General features: G+C 43.8%; 1 protein-coding gene across 3 annotated transcripts in view; it reads right to left on the reverse strand.

Annotated features, from left to right (window-relative positions):
• Window positions 1-7,400: 7,400 nt before the first annotated feature.
• DPYSL2 (dihydropyrimidinase like 2) overlaps window positions 7,401-18,381 on the reverse strand; it is a 50,946-nt gene continuing 39,965 nt past the window's right edge. For all 3 annotated transcript variants that reach the window (XM_072149389.1, XM_072149391.1, XM_072149390.1), the window contains exons 6-14: window positions 16,588-16,668; window positions 14,300-14,368; window positions 13,572-13,692; window positions 13,029-13,185; window positions 12,073-12,214; window positions 11,082-11,252; window positions 10,813-10,992; window positions 8,628-8,793; window positions 7,401-8,374 (exon numbers count right to left, since the gene is read on the reverse strand). In XM_072149389.1, the coding sequence (XP_072005490.1) occupies window positions 8,283-8,374; window positions 8,628-8,793; window positions 10,813-10,992; window positions 11,082-11,252; window positions 12,073-12,214; window positions 13,029-13,185; window positions 13,572-13,692; window positions 14,300-14,368; window positions 16,588-16,668 (1,179 nt within the window). In that variant the 3' untranslated portion in view covers window positions 7,401-8,282. The remainder of the gene's footprint in view (window positions 8,375-8,627; window positions 8,794-10,812; window positions 10,993-11,081; window positions 11,253-12,072; window positions 12,215-13,028; window positions 13,186-13,571; window positions 13,693-14,299; window positions 14,369-16,587; window positions 16,669-18,381) is intronic.

Below are 18,381 nucleotides of genomic sequence, written 5' to 3' on the forward strand. Positions count from 1 at the left end.
CAATTGTCACAGGGGCCAAATTTTTTTTGTCTGGTTCTACAATTATAAAATATACAGTTTGGACTTACATACAAATTCAACTTAAGAACAAACCTCCGGACCCTATCTTGTACGTAACCCCGGGACTGCCTGTATTCATTAAAAGGGTTGACCATTTTTTGCCTTTCCTGCCATAATAATAATCCCTGAATGTTTATCAAGTGATTCAGCAGTCCTCCTACTTACTTTAGTGCTGTTTGAAGACTCTCTGTGATTCTTTGTTTACATGTGTGAGCTCTGATGAAAAGGAGGAGCTGTAGTAGGAGTGATGTGACTCATCCTGGTCCCCTCCCCTCTTCTGGTCTCTGTCAGTAAGGATGAACTGGGGGAGAGGGAGAGAGGCACAGTGGGTGACGCCATTAGGACAGACTGAAGGCTTCAGAAACAGGAAGTTGTGTACATGTACAGGTACATGGACATGCAGAGACAAGTCTAAAGAGATTTATTGAAAAGTGGCCAGTCGCTTTAAATTAGTTTCACGAAGACTAACCTAATTTCAGCCAAGAGAAGTCTAGATAAATTTGTATTCTTATATAAAAGAAAACTATTCTACTATTTAACCGTTTGCTGACCGCTGAATGGATTAATATACTGTATCTCCATGAACTTTGCAAAATCCTGATCTCTGTGTATAAAGACATGGAGACCACCATATTACTCCCATCTGTGGGAGCTGTAGAGGTCTGGTCTATTATGTGTAATTGGCGTCTGGGTAATCGTCTCTTTTTTTTCTTATTTCAGGATAACACTTGGGGCTTTGGAGCCAATTACTTGTCTGGTGTCTGGGTCTCCAGTTGCACGATTCATCTCCCCAGGAGAGGGAGGGGTTTATCCACAGGAGCCTATCCACATGCAGTACTGTAATATGGACACTAGATGTCACTACATACACAGACAACAGATCTATGATGTGTCTGACAGTACAAAGCTCAGAACCATATGACACTATGGGGGTGCTCTATACCTCCACACCCCGCATACTGCCCCCCTTAGTTTCCTTCACATTATAATACTCCAGGTTATTAATTAAGGGGATGTCTGAAAGTTTAAAAAGATGGCGGCTTTTTTCCAAAAACAGCTCCACCCCTGACCATAGGTAGTGTGCGGTATTGCACCTAAGCTCCATTCAGCTCTATACAGCTGAGCTGCAATACCAGCACAGACCATGGTCAGGTGTGGCGCTGTTAAAAGAAAGCAGACATGTTTTCCGACCTCTGGAGAACCCCTTTAAGGGAAAGCTCAGCCCCATAACCCCGTAGGCATAATCCTTACCATTGGCTTCCTAGAGATAATTGGCTCAGGGTAGTCAGCGCCGGGATAGTGATGAGGAGGATGAGCAGAGGGAGGTGGTGCTAGTGTTAGTAGGGGAACTGATCCTGGGACATTACTGGGAAGAGGTTGGATATAGTTTAGGACAATGCACGGGGTATACACGTCTTCCCAAGGTGACTCAAGTACCTTTTGCTTCAGATTGAAATCAAATCTGATAAGTCTGATCCAAAATGTATTAGGAAACGTTTGGTCATCTGTAAAGCAGATTCTGCAGATCCCATTGCGTTCATCTCTGTAAGATCCATAGGTGGCCGGCTCCCTCTAGTGGTGGCTGCACAAAATGTTACTCAGGCTATGGATGCTATAGAAATCTACAATCAAAGTGAAGCATGATAAACCAGGGACACTTATTCATAGATCCAAATTGTGCTGATGAGCCAGAAGGGCTTTAGGGGGTGTTACCAGATCTCCTTCATGCTGTAGCTTCACAGGCTGTTACACTGTCCCCTCTGCTCCCCCAGCACTTCACCACTCCCCCTGGTTGATGTAACCGCACATACTGGGAGAGGGGGAAGTGCTGCGTAAGGGAAGCGTAAGACAGTGTAACAGCCTGTAAAGCTACAGCATGGAGGGCTTCTGGTAATGCCCACCAGAGCCCTTCTGGCTCATTAGCATAATGTTAAAAGTTGATTTCTGAAGGAAGGTGGCTGAGTATAAAAAGATTGATTGTGATGGAAGGTTTCGGGGATGACAATGTGATCAGTTGGGGGTTCGATCAGTAGCTTCCCACAAAATTCCCGAAAACAGTGATTGATGTAACAGCAGGTTAAGAGTGTCCCATGACTGATTCGGACCGTCCTATAGACATTTATTGAAGTGGCGGGACATCATTGATGCCTCACTCACATGTTGCACTTAGCCTGATTATATTTATGCGTTTCTACACATATATGTTCTGCCAAAGCCCCTCCCCCTTAGAATTTTCCAATGCAAGCAAAATGCATCAGAAAATGCAACATGTGAACGCAGCCTGTGGAGCAGCGAGGGCTCTGGTGATGGTCCTGGAGCCCAGTGCACTCCTACATGTTTCTTCACTTCATGACTTCTTCTCCTCGGGAACTAATTCCGACTCTCAGGACCATAAAGATGTCCATAGGATATCCTTCATTTTGTCCCCTCAAAGGCTGATTCGTCACTGCCCCCTCCCTGCCCAACTGGCGCAGGGGGTGGAGATGTTTTCAGGCGTGCAAACTGTGATAAATGTGGCCAGAAGTGAGGCTTCTACAAGGATGACGCGTCTGCATACGAGTTGCTTCACAAGATTCTAGATCTTCCAGATTGCGCAATATATTCACCTGGAGCAGGGCATAGGGGGGGTTCATCCTGTGCCGGCAGACTGATGGGTCTGATCTCCTTAGCTCATTCAGGGTTGTTGCTTAAGTTACACAAAGAGTTGGATTCTTTCTGCTATTAACCCTTAACAATTGCGGATTTGGGGAGACATTTTTCAGCTTAAAGTCTGTTATTCTTCCCCTTCAGCTATGGTGAATGTAGCCGTCTATCTGTCTTATCGAGATGGAAAGGTGCCCCCTATCCCCCATATTCTGTATTCTAGTGATCGAAGCACTGGATTATGTGGGGGGAGGGGGGATTAACCCTTTAATGACCAGGCCCTTTCTTGTTCTTAAGTTTTCATTTTCTCTCCCCCACCTTCAAAAGTCTATAGCGACAGTATTTAATATTCTATGCCGTGTACTGGGAAGTGGGAAAAAAAAATTCCAAATGCAGGGAAATTGGTTAAAAAAAAAAAAAATGCATTTGCGCCAGTTTCTTGTGAGCTTGGATTTTACGGTTTTCACTGCGCGCCACAAATGACAAAGTGGACTTTGTTCTTTTTTGTCTTAACAATCAAAAAAGATGGCAGATTTATGGAGGTTTTATAATGTTTTCATACATTTACAAACATTAAAACCTGTACAAAAAAAAAATCTGTGTACGGAGCAGTGGGTGGTGTCATCATTTGCAACTTTGGATGATGTTTTTAATGCTAACATTTTGAGGACTGTACGGCCTTTTGATCACTTTTTATTGATTTTTTTTTTTATATTTTCCAAAATGATGGCATTTTCGATTTTGGGCACTATTTTCCATAACGGGGTTAAACACCAGGAATTACTCTCGTTAGGCTTTGATAGATCGGACATTTTGGGACGCAACAAAACCTTATATGTTTATGATTCTTTAACTGTTTAGATCAGTTCTAGGGAAAGGGGGGGAGGGGTGATTTGAATTTTTAGGTTTCATTTATTTATTTTTCTAACCCTTTCACGACCTGTGACGTGCTATTATGTAAAGGGTCGGGCGCGGGTGAATGGAGAGGGCTCACGGGCTGAGCCCTCTCCATAGCCGGTAAGTCTTTGCTGCCATATGCAGCCTTGGATCGCCGTTCCCCGTGACGTCATGAGGGAGCAGCGATCCATCACCATGACAGCCTCAGGTCTTGTTTTTACATACTGTAGTATGGCAGTATATGGTAGGATCAATCGGACAACCTAGGGTTAAAGTACCCTAGGGGGTCTGAAAAATAGTAAAAGTAAAAATTAAAAAGAAGTTAAAAAAAATAATTAAAAAACCTAAAAACTCAAATCACCCCCTTTTCCCTAGAACTGACATAAATATAAATAAACAGTAAAAATCATAAACACATTCGGTATCGATGCGTCCGAAAATGCCCGATCTATCAAAATATAATAATGGTTTTTCACTGCGTTTAACCCCGTAACGGAAAATAGCGCCCACAGTCAAAAATCACACTTTTTTGCCATTTTGAAAAAAAAACAAAAAAAACAATAAAAAGTGATCAAAAGGTCGTACAGTCCTAAATATGGCAGCATTGGAAACTTCATCAGTCACAAAAAATGACACCACCCACAATGTATTAGCGCCAGAAGATGGCAAAAGGAAAAAAAAATTTCTACATGAGTTTTTAATTTTTATAAATGTATGAAAACATTCTAAAACCTTTACAAATTTGTCATCCCTGTGATCACACCGACCCAAAGAATAAAGTAGACATGTCATTTAGGGCGCACAGTGAAAGCCGTAAAATCCAAGCCCACAAGAAAACGGGGCAAATGCGTTTTTTCACTATTTTCATTGCATTTTTAATTTTTTTCCCGCTTCCCGGTACATGGCATGGAATAATAAATACCATCACTATGAAGTGCAATTTGTTACGCATAAAACAAGCCCAAACAGAGCTCTTTACATGTAAAAATAAAAAAAGTTATAGATTTTTGATTGTGGGGAGAGAAAAATGGAAATGAAAAAAAAAAAAACAAAAAAGGGCCACGTCCTGAAAGGGTTAGCTTTTTTTTTTTTACTATTTTCCAGACCCCCCTAGGGTACTTTAACCCTAGGTTGTCTGATTGATGCTACCATATTACAGTATGGCAGTATATGGGGATTATACACATCATCTATTACAATGTGCAAATGCTGGGAGAATTCTCGGCCGTGTCGGTTTGGAAGTAAAAAATGAAATCATTGGCTCTGAATATTTCTTATTATTCTGAGTATTTCTGCATAACCAAGCAGCCCAATTTTTGAAAATAATCCTAGATTATTTTCAGGACTTCAGCCTCGTTGGATTGATTAAGGCCTAAATATGGAATTGGAGACTTCTGCGATCGGCTGGGTCTTCCTACACTGAAGTGTTCAGGTTCCACCAGATTACAGCATTTTATGGAGAATCTTATAGGACACCTGTCATCAGGTCTCTGCCACTAGTCCTGTCACCTCTACCTGTTGGAGCAGCTCACAAGGATCCCATCCCAGCCTTTATCTAGTTATTTCATACATTAATCATTGCAAAATCATCTATTCTTTATTATGTAAATGAGGCTGGTCACATGGCCAGAGGCAGTGATGTTACCCCTCCCCTCTCCTCCCCCTGCTCATGTCTGTGTGTAATGTATAGTAAAGCATGGCTAGTGTGTGTGCTGCTGACATGCTGCATCCTCCTAATATACAGGTGAGAGACACAGACATCAGCTACACATGAATCTGACATGTTCTGCGGTAACATGGCTGCCTGGAGCTGCTGTATCTCTCCTATACACACACACAGGGTGCAGGGGGCGTGGCCACCAGCACCAGGAAGCACATCATTATACAGCCTCACATCATTATACAGGCTGTCAGTCATGCACTGGGGGTGTGGCTGTGCCTCCCACTCATGAATAAGCTGGAGAGCTTGAATATGCTAATGACTCATTGGACATTTCACAGGTCATTTGCATACAGCTTTAGGACCTCATTGCTTAGGGTTACAGGCATGTAGAGGGACAATGAAGGGATAGATGCAATGCTCTCTAATGGCAGTTTATGAAAATATATATAGATTAGAGGGGTTATTTTGCATGACGGGTTCTCTTTAAGAATGACTACCCAGATATTACATGGCATACGCCCTTCAAGGGCCTCTGCTTAAAATTTGGCAAGCACTACCGTATTTTCCGGGCCATTAGGCGCACCGGACTATAAGGCGCATCAGTACTAAGCGCCTTATATATGGAATAATTCCATATATAAGGCGCACCGGACTATAAGGCGCAGGGTCCAGGGGCGTGGCAGAGGTCCGGGGGGAGCGGAGAGGTGAGCGGGGAAGGGGGTCTCTTCAGGTGGAGGATGGCAGCGGACCCTACTTACATAGGTCCCCGCTATGACGACGCGGCAGAAGTTGGTTCGCACTATGGCGCCTGTTGTTCGTGCCGCGTGGTCTGCAGTTCCCGCTGGAGATCTGCTGTCTCCGGTAGCAGGGACCTATGTAAGTAGGGTCCGCTGCCCTCCTCCATACATAGGGCGCACCGGACTATAAGGCGCACTTTGGATTTCTAAGGAAATCCTAGGTTTTTATGTGCGCCTTATAGTCCGAAAAATACAGTACTCATGTTTCATTCTCTCATTAACAGCAATCCGGGAAGGCTAGGCTACGTGCGGGCTTAGGATCTGGGTCCCACTTTCTCACTACGGGAATGGCTAGACGTGGCTGAAATTACCGTAAAAGTATCCATTAACACGGCTTTGGTGGAGGCCAATTATAAGGTTCTACTATGATGGTCCCTGTAGGTATTGCACAGGCAGTTCCTATGTGTGAATGGGGGATAGGAGCACTCATCTTAATATTTGGGGGGACTGCCCCAAGATCCACAGATATTTGAGATGCACTTAACGCATGCTCTATTCGATCATCATGATAAATCTACCCCTTTCACCAAGCTTAGTTGAAAGAAAAGATTCCTGACATTTCTGCTCCTTTGAGGAGATTTGTGTCCTTTATTATTTTGCTTTCGCTACCTCCTGGAAGAAATCTGATCAAATCTGCACTAATGTGAATTATGGTGAATGATGAGCTCCAATCTCTTGTTTGCAATAAGATAGCCCTGACACATGGCAGCCGTGGCTTACGTACCGATCTAAAATTTAAAATGCCTAACTAGAACTCCTCCCCCTTCCTTTTTAGGGTCCTGTCCCTCTCCTGTTCTTTCCTAATTCCTCCCTCTCCCAATTTATTCATTCTCTTTAATAACATAAATATGCTACAGAATACAAGAGCTGGAGCATCATGGCTACCAGTAGAAGGACGTATATTGCCCCCTGCTGGTGGCAGCAGGTGTCTACATATGTGTAGGACATCACACTTGTGTCCACACAGTAGGGGATGAGTGTAAGATCACTGGGGTCAGACAATTGGGACCCCCAGTAATTGGTAGGACAGAGGAATGAAAGAGCCCATTAGGTACCCAATCTGCACTAGATTCCCTTTGTTGCCAGTCGCCCCGTTACTCATCATATATATGTATACGATATATGTATAAGTAAATGAAGTGCAGGTTAAGCACGGATTGGGCATGCTGAATTACAACATGTCCCATCTTTCTTTTCCCCAATACCTGAAGACAATGGAGAGTCTGAACAAAAGTCATGGTTTGGCCCCCCACTAGCCCCCCCCATTAGCCCCCTCAATCATCTGAATGGCTGATAACAGAGAACAACGGTGGCATCTGAGTAAGGTGGCGGAGACGTGATTGAAAGCACAACATTTTATTAGTGGATCCTGTGATAAGAAATAAGAACACAGTGTTTACAAGGGGAGGAGGGGGACACAAGACTCATCTCTTTGCTATTTAAGACATGGGAGAGATCACTGGGTTTTTCATTCTAGACACATTTATTAGCATAAGCACAACATCTCCTGCACTCAGGAACACGACCACAAATCCCACAAAGGGTTAAAGACTGGCTGAATGGAACATCTACCCTGCAATGTCAGTACCGGGGGTCCCCTCTGATCACCCCACTCCCACACGCCTGCCGCTCTCTCGGGGGGGGGGGGGGGGGTGCGCTCCTATAGCCTTAGGGTCTTTCTGAGATGGATTAGTCTTGTCTAGTCGAGGACGGTGATGATGGGAGTCGCCATGATTACAGTCGCCGTAAAGTATAAAACTGCTGCGATCATTAGTACATGATGTCACCGTCTTCCTCTAATCACTAATTTCTCACAGAGATGTATAATCCTAAATCCCAGATGTTTACTACGCGGAGACCCTTCACTTACGTACAAAAGAACGACCGAGGAGGGAAGGGGAGTGTCAGGTCAAAGAGGGGGGTGAAAGGTCACTAGGAAGGACATGTCATATGGGGCTCCCTAATTCATCCCAATCTGCCCACACACATGCAAACATACCGACTGATACCTGTGACGAGGACACCGCCGGCACCGCATCGTACATCTACAGACATACATACACGTGCGTACGAGCCATGTTCACACTCTGTGCCTCCTAGAAAAGTCACTGCCCCCACAAGAGCTATTTCAGAATATGCCAGGAATCGGTAAATCATTTCGGAAATAATCTTGGGAAAAAAAGAACGGAATCCTGGGGCAGGAGGAAGGAATTTGGTGGGGTCTAGCCCAGGCTGGTGATGTTGGCACGGCCACCGGGAGGCGCCACAATGCGCTGAGTAGTGCGGCGGGGGACGTTGTCGTCAATCTGTGCCCCTGTAAAGACAGAACAAGACACAATAAAACGAAGGAAATAATGCTGTACTCTTCATAGTGGTTGTGCCTGGTATTGCAGCTTATTGTACACCAGATACAACCTCCATGTTCCATCTCTAGGAAGGGAATGAGAGAGCAGAGCATAAGGAGTGTACAGCACAGCCGGCTATGTGAAGGGGTTACACAGACTCTACGATAGACAAATGTTTAATGAAGACTATTAAAAAACATAGAAAATTTCTCAAAAACTCACCGGACAGACTGAATCCAGACTGGTGCAGGTTCCTTATGGGCTGCGCTGGTTGTTTGGCAGGAGATGTCTTGGCAGAGGATGCAGGTGTTACGGCTTTTGGAGTCACAGACACTTCACAGACTGGTCCATCATATAGTCCACGAGGAACTCCTCGCAGCTCGGCAAGCTGGACAGAGAACATAATGCCGTTTGTGATAATATTACAGAAATGATACAATCTCATATTGTTGTAGTCCACCTTTTCCTAATTCTAATTTGCAAACCCTAATTACACTCCAGGACCCAGGCAAAGATCTATCGTAAAAAAAAAAACTTGATCTGGTGCCTGCCGACCCCAGGGGACATTGAGTTCAAAGGACTCAGTGTAGAAATTGTTTATGCAGAAAAATTGTTTATGCAACTTTCAGGCCAAAGTGTCTTGTGCATAGGATCAAAAAGGAAGGTTTATTAACATGTAAGTGGAGAGCTTGGACTAACTTTGTTCCTGCCAAAAGTGCAACTAAGACAGTAAAGTTAAGACAAAGGAAGATTATATTATTTCCTAATAACTTGGACATAACCCATAGTTATGAGCCTTGCTAACAGGATGGGGTCAGGGACAATTATTACACATTCCTTCCAAATTTTAGGGCTAAATCTATTTGCAAACCTGTTAAATCACATAACCCCCCCCCTGATTTTATGCATTTGGGGTGACAAAGACTGGGGTACTGAGTCAACTGAAGATGGTTGCATCAATGTAACAATTTTGTGTGAAGAGAAAAGTTATGAGCTTTTATAACAATACACTTACAAAATGTACCTCACTAAGGGGCGCATGTACATCCCTCTTTAAGGGACATCACTAGCCGGGAAGCAAAATACATGAGGTATAAATTATTGGGTTACACAAACACTCATGGTCAGTCTTTGTAGAAGCCATTTTCACTGGACATATTCTCCAGAAGTTCTTCTGCTGAACCTCCTGGCTGGATAAGTCTTCTGTTTTAGTAGTAAGGTCTATTTGTTTTACTTCCTTTTTATTTTACAACTGATTATGTCTATATTGTTTGTACATTCTTTGTAATCCTTTTATCTGACAATTGTAATTTATTATGTCTGCACTGTACATCAATGTATTAAATCTTTAAAACTTAATAAGTCTCTTAAAGGACATCTAGTATTAGTTTAGCGATGGTAGATGTGTCCTAATAAGAGGTTTCTGAGGAACATCATTTCTCATGACTTCCTTTATTATAGCTCTATACAACCCGATCGCGGAAATATAAGTTAGAAAAATTAAGCAAATAACCAATGGGTTGCTCGTCACCCGAGCGCCTCAGGGAGCCTCGTATTTTAATTTATGCACTCCCCCACAGCGCTAGTGGTCCAGTCCGTCACCTACCTAACTGTAAAGTCTAAAAATGTTTGCCTAACTCTGCACTTAGCCAAAATAAGCAATTCCCTAATTTACAATTATTAGTTACCTGCAGCTGTTTGCCTGCAAGCAGGGGTTTAACCTAGTCTCCCTGGCTGCTCTCCCTGCCTTTGTTTGGATTTTTTGCTATAGGAATCTGAATCTGTAGCTGGATAGGAGTAGAGGGTGGGTGTGTCTCAGTGCCCTTAGGTGATGTCACAACCAGGAGATGCCCAACAACTTTAGGAAAAGCTGAGAGTGTTTTACAGATCGCCTCGTATGTCTATTAACTCTATACCTGAGGATAGAAAGAAGCAAAAAGCATAATGAAAAGCTCTCTCCAGCTGTGCCAAAACTATTTTTTGTCAGGTAACTTTACAGTTATGCTAAGTTTCCAAAGAGAAAAAGTAACCGATATCAATTGTAAAGTGATCTTAAAGGGTTATCTTTATTTTGTTTTTTCAAAATAGTTATTTGCCTTCTTATTATACATTATTAAGTAAAGTACAGGTGGTGGCAGCCAAGGTTCAGTGAAAGGTTTGAGTGGGTGCCAGGCGTAGGAGAGTAGAATTTAGTGTAAGGACCCATCTTGCATAGGTGGGTGGAGCTTTATGTACTAAATTCTGGGGGTTCGTCACCATTTATCACACTATCTATCTTCCCTGACCTAATAATCCATTGTATAGACTATCAGTCCGCAACCATTGCACCAAAGCCTAAAACTGAGGAAGTCCTACAAGACCTTGATGATGTAAGTGGGGCCAGTCTTAAACTGGATAGGACACTCACCCTGCTTCGGGCCTTGATCCTCTTGTACACGTAGTCTGGGAACGGCTTCCTGGGAACGTACCGGCCCGATCCCTCTGTAGCGTGGAGGGTCCCCTCTTCCAGAACGATCTTTCCTTGACTGATGACCACCAGAGGACTTCCACGGCACTCCATCCCTTCAAAGATATTGTACTCCACAGACTACAATGAGAAAGAGTCACAGTTTAGGAGGAGAGCGACACCTACCCCGCGCCTCCTTCCAAGACGGAGTACAAATCTGAAGAACTTACACTATTGTGGGTTTTGGCTGAGATGGTCCTTACACTGTCGGGATCCCAGATCACCAAATCAGCATCGGATCCCACAGCGATGCGGCCCTTTCTAGGATACAGGTTGAATATTTTGGCAGCGTTGGTGCTGGTGACCGCAACAAACTGATTTTCATCCATTTTTCCAGTGACCTAGAAATATATAAAGCAACGACAGTGTGTTAGCTCAGAATTACCCCTAGAAAACCCCCACCCAACCAAATAAGACCTTCAGCTCCCTTTAAGACTTAGTAGAAAATTTTTTTTTAAAGAGTGTCTTGTAACATAACAGAATTAAAAAAAAAAAAAAAAAAACCCTATTCTAATATCTTATATTATTGTCTCCAGACCTCTCCGGTTAAAGATACAGGCCCGAAGCCCGAGTCTGCACTACTTACATATTCTGTTATCAGAGAGACCATACGAGGGTCTAAATCCCTATACATACAAAGACGAAGGTTTAGTTATATCAGAATATGAAACAGACAAGTTGTCACTAGAAACGCAGTGGTGCAGCCTCAGTATTTAGGCGTGTACCTTAACAGTGAATTCATCTCCGCATAGAAATATTAAAAACCAGTTTCAATTAATCTGTTCTCATTTTGGTAATCTTCAGCCTTTTATAGTTCGCAGACAATTTACGGGAATGTAGAACATAAAGGGGTAGACCCACAATTTACACAGTAAATGTGATAGGTAGGATCTCACATATTTGTAACTTCCGTAGAAGTCCTGTGCAAGACAGGGGAAGAGTTGTGAGACCTTTCTTCTAGAAAAAAGTGCAAGTGTGTATATGTCCTTCGTGTCTTAGATGACAATAGTCACTTAAAGGGGTTGGGCCATAAAAGAGATAGGAGTCATCCGATGGATCTCCCCACCACAAGTTTTGCAGGTCTATCAGTATGTTTATCCCACGTGTTTCCCGCTTTGCAGCAAGCAATACACCGACCCCTCTCGGGCTCCATATACCCACCACAGCTCGGTCCCATACAATGCTCATTCTCTCCTCTGCTCCATTGGTCCCCTCTGGAATTAGTGTAAAATTGTCTTTTCCAACAGCTTTCTGAGCCGTGTTAAAAGTGCAATGTGCACTCCCACAAACCTGCAGGTCACCACTGGAAAAGGTAGAACAAGAATTAGTCTCCAAAACCCGCAAATAACCATCTTATTGATACCCCTTAATCCTTGTGGCCATTCATGGACCAGTCATATATAAAAGTGCTGTATATATACACGTAAATGCAACAAATGTGAAAAATAATGTACTGATGCAAAGGGGGTGTGTCCTTACACTGCTGTGCTCTTAGCCCTCTACTCTGAGATGGTCCCCGGCCCCTCCCTCTGCTCTAAATGGAAGCTGTAGTATCCAACCAGAAGCCTTCCTCAGCTTTGCCCACAGCAGTGTGAGGACCTGCCTTCTGTGCACTTGCAGAAGCTAAAATCCAGAAATATTAATCCATTTTTCACAGTCCTGCTGCTACCAGCAACATACACAAAGGCCTGATTACACAGATCTCAAGAGAGAGCGGTGTATACAGCAGAACGGTGGGAATGCAGAGCATTAAGAGCTCAGCAGTGTGAGGACTCGTCCCCAAATACTACAAGTCCTTCGGCTACTTCAAACAACAGAGATATAATTACACAGAATTCCAAGCCAATGCACAAACTGCTTGGAGCTTTACATGGCCAATGCAGAGAGCACAACAGTGTGAGGGAGAAGCTACAAGCCCGGAATAGGAATCTATTTTTCTCAGGAAGAAGGAAGGATCACACGGATCTCCAGGGATATTACCTAAGACCACTCCAGGTCCAATGACTGTAAATTTTCCTAGTTTATCGCTAAATTAAGAGCCCCCATCACCTTGCAGTCAGGCTTTCGGAGAACCCAATTCAATTTCATATGAAGGTCATAGATGAGATAGCACTCACCAGGCAAGCAGAGAGTTGAGAAAATCTGGAGAACTAGGATCAGGGCTCAGAGGAGGAGATGTGACAAAAGCTGCAGCTTTTGCCCAGTTTTTGCTCCAGTAGTGAGAACCATCAGTGCCCAAGCTTGCAGTAATAGGCTCACCATAGACAACCGCACCTGCAAACGGGAAGAGGATACGGAATCAGGACTCTCACAGTCAATCACTGTGTGTGGGCAGAGTAAGCAGGACTATCCCTGTCAATCACTGTGTGGGCGGTGTAAGCAGGACTATCCCTGTCAATCACTGTGTGGGCGGTGTAAGCAGGACTATCCCTGTCAATCACTGTGTGGGCGGTGTAAGCAGGACTATCCCTGTCAATCACTGTGTGGGCGGTGTAAGCAGGACTATCCCTGTCAATCACTGTGTGGGCGGTGTAAGCAGGACTATCCCTGTCAATCACTGTGTGGGCGGTGTAAGCAGGACTATTACTGCCAATCACTGTGTGTATGGGCGGAGTAATCAGCACTCTCACTGTCAATTACTGTGTGTGATCAGGACCAACCTTTTTTCCTGGACTGTGCGATGACTTCAGCAGAACTCTTACTCATCACCTTGGTCACATAGAGCGGGCAGTTGGTCTGGTTGGCGATGGTGATGGCACGATTAACAGCTTCTGCCTCTACCTATACAGGGAGGACAATGATCAGATATATTGGGAGCATTGCTATATACAATTACTAGAGCTATAATCATTGTGCTATGTGGAGCCCTATGAGGTGACAAATTAAGTCCTTCCCCCCTCCGCAACCACTTAGATGCCCCGGCTGCTATTTTCTGGGCAGTGAAGAGGTTAGAGATGGAGTTTTCCATGACCCCAAACAGATGGCAACAATTGGTGATGCTGCAATGACTATATTGGTTAGGTTAAGCAAGCTATTAGGAGTAATATTACAATGGATAATGGATCACAGGATTAATTACCTCAACTACATGGAGGAGATCTTGGCCATTATTACTAGTATATTATGAATGTGAGATATATCAAATTATGCATGGAAAATCCATATTAATTTCAGAGTAGTTAGAATAGGCTCCCTATTCAGAACAGGAGACCCAAACACAAGCGTGGTCTCCTGTCTTCTCTTATCATATCCCATCATGTTACATTTTTCTTCCTCGGTGATGCCTTATATGTTATTGATGATGCATCAGTAGAGCATCACATGGGCAGCTGGAGACTGCTCTGACTTGGCCTGTTGGGAAGACAGTGTAATTTTCCACCAAACTCACTTCTTCTGGTCTGCTCAAGACATGTCCCTCAGGGCCGGTGATTCCTTGTTCTAAGATCCTCTGTTGTTCCTAGAATACATATAAGACACATATAAACTACAAATACTTGCACTGTGAAATGAATACAGATATAGGCTGAATTAGCCAACTCTAAGTCACTTTCAATCCTAATGGAAGAAAACACAGTACATATAATATAACCACGGTGCCAGAATCAGCTTTGCTGTATCTGTATCCTCAAACTAAATACTAAAATTTCAATGGAAATAAAAAATGTAGCCTCTTGCGAATTTACTTTGAAAAAAAAATCCTGTTAAATAAAATATTAACTACATGAATTGTGTAATTTCCACCATTAGATGGCAGTGTTGATTTTGCTGTCCTATAGCTGCAGAAACCCCAAGAACTGACAGAGATGAGGACGACTACAGGAAGTGAGGTTCATGAGTGCCCCATGTGCCCGGAGAATTGATGGGCAACCCCGATATGTCTATGTGACTAGAGCAGTGATGGCGAACCTATGACACGCGTGTCAGCACTGACATTTTCACTGACACGCGGCCGCCAGAGAAAAATTGCAGAGGCGGACTGGCGTGGCTGTCGGTCTCCGGTGCCTGCGGGCAGTCGGCCGGCCGGGCGGGCGTTCAGCTGGGCGGGTGGGCGGTCGGTGATACAGCCTGCTCCTGTTCTTCTATCCTACTCTGCGGAGGCCGCGCACTGACGTCAGAGTGTGGAGACAGAGCATCCCCGGCGGCCTGTGCTGTGCCTGCGCGGAAACATCTGCACACAAGGAGTAATCAAGGCCTGAGGTGTCGTTGGAGCCTGTGTGAGTTAATTTACTGAGTTCTCTACCAGGCTGTGCTGTGCTGTGATGTGATGTACACTGCTTTGGGTGGGGGGGGGCACTTCTCAGGACACAAATGTCCTTAAAACGAGTTAAAACACTGCTTTTTTGTTATTTGTTGGGGGGGGGGGGGATCTCAACTGAGGAATTGAGCACTGCCAGTCCTGTCTCTGACTAAGGCTACATTCACACACATGTATGGGGGACGTATATACGGCCGCTATACGTCCCCCATACACTTCTATGGGCTCACGGCCCTGTACGTGAGCGGTACGGTGCAGCACATGTGCGGCACCGTACCGCTCCGTAGCCCGGGAAAAGATAGGACACGTCCTATCTTTTCCCGTGATATGGCGCCGTGCGCTGTATCTTCCTATGGAGAGGGGCGGGGGTGAGCAGCGGTCATCGGTATGGCGGGCATACATCGTGTGAATGTAGCCTAAGGGCGTTAGAGGGGGTTAATGTGGGGGGGTAAAATTGTGTCAGTTATACGTTCATTTAGGCTAAAATGCACACATTTCCAATAGATAAAAAGAGAAAACCCACCATACAATTTGTTCTGCAATTTCTCCCGAGTGCAGAGACCCCCCACATGTGGCCGTTACTTGTTTTATGGGCGCACAGCAAGGCGCAGAAGGGAAGGAGCGCCCTGCAGCTGCCAGGATTTTAGTTTCCTCATTGGCCTCTTTTGTAGGCTATAAAATTTTTGCATTTGCGTTATTGGGGCCATGTGACTGCATTTTTTTTGCGGGATGAGATGCTTTTTCCAGTGTTACCATTTTGGGGTTTGTATCTCCTATTGTTGAAAATGTAGGAACTATTTTTTAGGGCAGGAGTAGAAAAGCATCAATTTGGGACTGGATTTTTTACTTTTTCTTTTTTGTTGTTCACCGTAAAGCCTAATAATCATGTTATCTTTATTCGATGGGTCGATACAATTACGAGGACACCATAGTTTTTTTTCTAGAGGTGACACACCACCCGAGTTATGCTCGTTTTTTTGGTGAATTTTGACACGCCAAGCTCAAAAAGTTGCCCATCACTGGACTAGAGGCTATCATCGTCTCAGCAATCCTGTAAAAATGAGTGGAGCGATGAGCTTACACCTTTGGCCAACTGGGACCTCAATTCTTTTGATGATGGAGAATCTCAGCGGTCAGATACCTAATGATCGAACGTTAATCATCTCACCACTCATCCTAAGGATAGGTAATAACTCGCTGATGAGTGCAGGTCAAATTGACAATGGCACTGTTGGAAGAAGCCACTTTTTGTGCATCTCCATCAGTGCCATAGATTAATAGAACAGCGGTGCTGGATAGGTCCTGTTTCTCATGACCCCAAACAATTGCCAAGTGCATTGGAAGTCACTGTGGTCACTGGAATACCCCTTAGAGGATTATAGATTTTATTAAAGTGTCCTCAGAGGGAAGCAACGTCTTACCTCGGCTATGACGTCACCGTTCTCGGCGTGTACCTGTCCGATGGCGCCGATGTCTCGGATGGTGCTGAACACCTCGTAGATCTGAGGGGAAAAACAAATAGTATATAAATATAAGATATCAGCAGAGGGTTTGTACACATACATAATACTGCGTCATAGGCCTGGCTTACACAGAGGTTTACAGAACTGAGGATATCCGCCTCAAAATAAGAGAAAAAAAATAAAAGGATCGCGCTTCATCCTACTTACAGGGGTCTTTAACCCCTTAACGACTTGGCCTTTTTTAGTTTTTTCACTTCCATTTTTCACTCCCCACCTTCAAAAATCTATAACTTTTTATTTCTCCACGTAAAGAGCTCTGTTATGGCTTATTTTCTGCGTAACAAATTGCACTTCGTAGTGACGGTATTTAATATTCCATGGTGCGTACTGGGAAGCGGGAAAAAAATTCCAAATGCAGTGAAGATGGTGAAAAAACACATTTGCGACGTTTTCTTGTGGGCTTGGATTTAACAGCTTTCACTGTGTGCCCCAAATGACATGTCTACTTTATTCTTTCGGTTGCTACGATTATGTGGATACCAAATTTGTATAGGTTTTATAATGTTTTCATACATTTAAAAAAATTAAAACCTCCTGTACAAAAATTTTTTTTTTTATTTTGCCATCTTCTGGCAGCAATAACTTTTTCAAACTTTGGTGTACGGAGCTGTGGATGGTGTCATTTTTTGCGACTTTTGATGGCGTTTTCATTGCTATCATTTTTAGGACTGTGCGACCTTTTGATCACTTTTTATACATTTTTTTATATTTTCCAAAATGGCAAAAAAATGTCATTTTTTACTTTGGACGCTATTTTCCGTTACGGGGTTAAACGCAGCGAAAAACCGTTATTATATTTTGAAAGATCGGACATTTTCGGACGCGCCGATACCTAATGTGTTTAGGATTTTTACTGTTTATTAATATCAGTTCTAGGGAAAAGGGGGTGATTTGAATTTTTAGGTTTTTTTATTATAATTTTTTTTTTTTTACTTTTACTATTTTTCAGACTCCCTAGGGTACTTTAACCCAAGGTTGTCTGATCGATCCTACCATATACTGCCATACTGCAATATGGCAGTATATGGGGATTTTACTCCTCATTCATTAAAATGTGCTGATAGCACATTGTAATGAATGGGTTAAAACGAGACAGCTTCGGGACCCGAAGCTGTCATGGCAACGGATCACCGCTCCCCGTGACGTCATCGGGGAGCGATGATCCGCGGCAAGATGGCGGCGCCCATGCGGTGATCACAGCAAAGAATTACCGGCTATGGAGACGGTTCGGCCCGCGAGCCTTCTCCATGCACCCGGACCCAGCGCGGGAAGGGGTTAAGATCGACTCAACTTCTGTACCCCTCTCCTACAAGATCAATCCATTCTCATTACAAATTCCCTTGAGGATAAGGTGATTAAATGGCGCCCCCTCCTGGCACCTAAAGCTATCAGCTGTGCTCACCACAGAGACCCTCCTCTTTTAACCCCTTGTGCAGTGGTTATACAGAGAAACCTCTGCAACACTGATCATAGCTGTGTAACCTCTCAGATCCCACAGTCTATAACAACAGTGGCACCAAAGTGGTTAGACAAACAGAGCAGGCCTAACAATAGACCATATCACAATGCCTGGTAGTGTTGCAGTAGTTTGAAAACAAAGATTTTAGACTCCATTATAAACACTGAAATATTAGGACTCTACCAAGTTTCCTTTAATCCCCTGAATCAAGGGTCAGTGATCATGAGAATTGG

The sequence above is a fragment of the Engystomops pustulosus genome, chromosome 4, assembly GCF_040894005.1.
Source record: "Engystomops pustulosus chromosome 4, aEngPut4.maternal, whole genome shotgun sequence".
Lineage (NCBI taxonomy): Eukaryota > Metazoa > Chordata > Amphibia > Anura > Leptodactylidae > Engystomops > Engystomops pustulosus.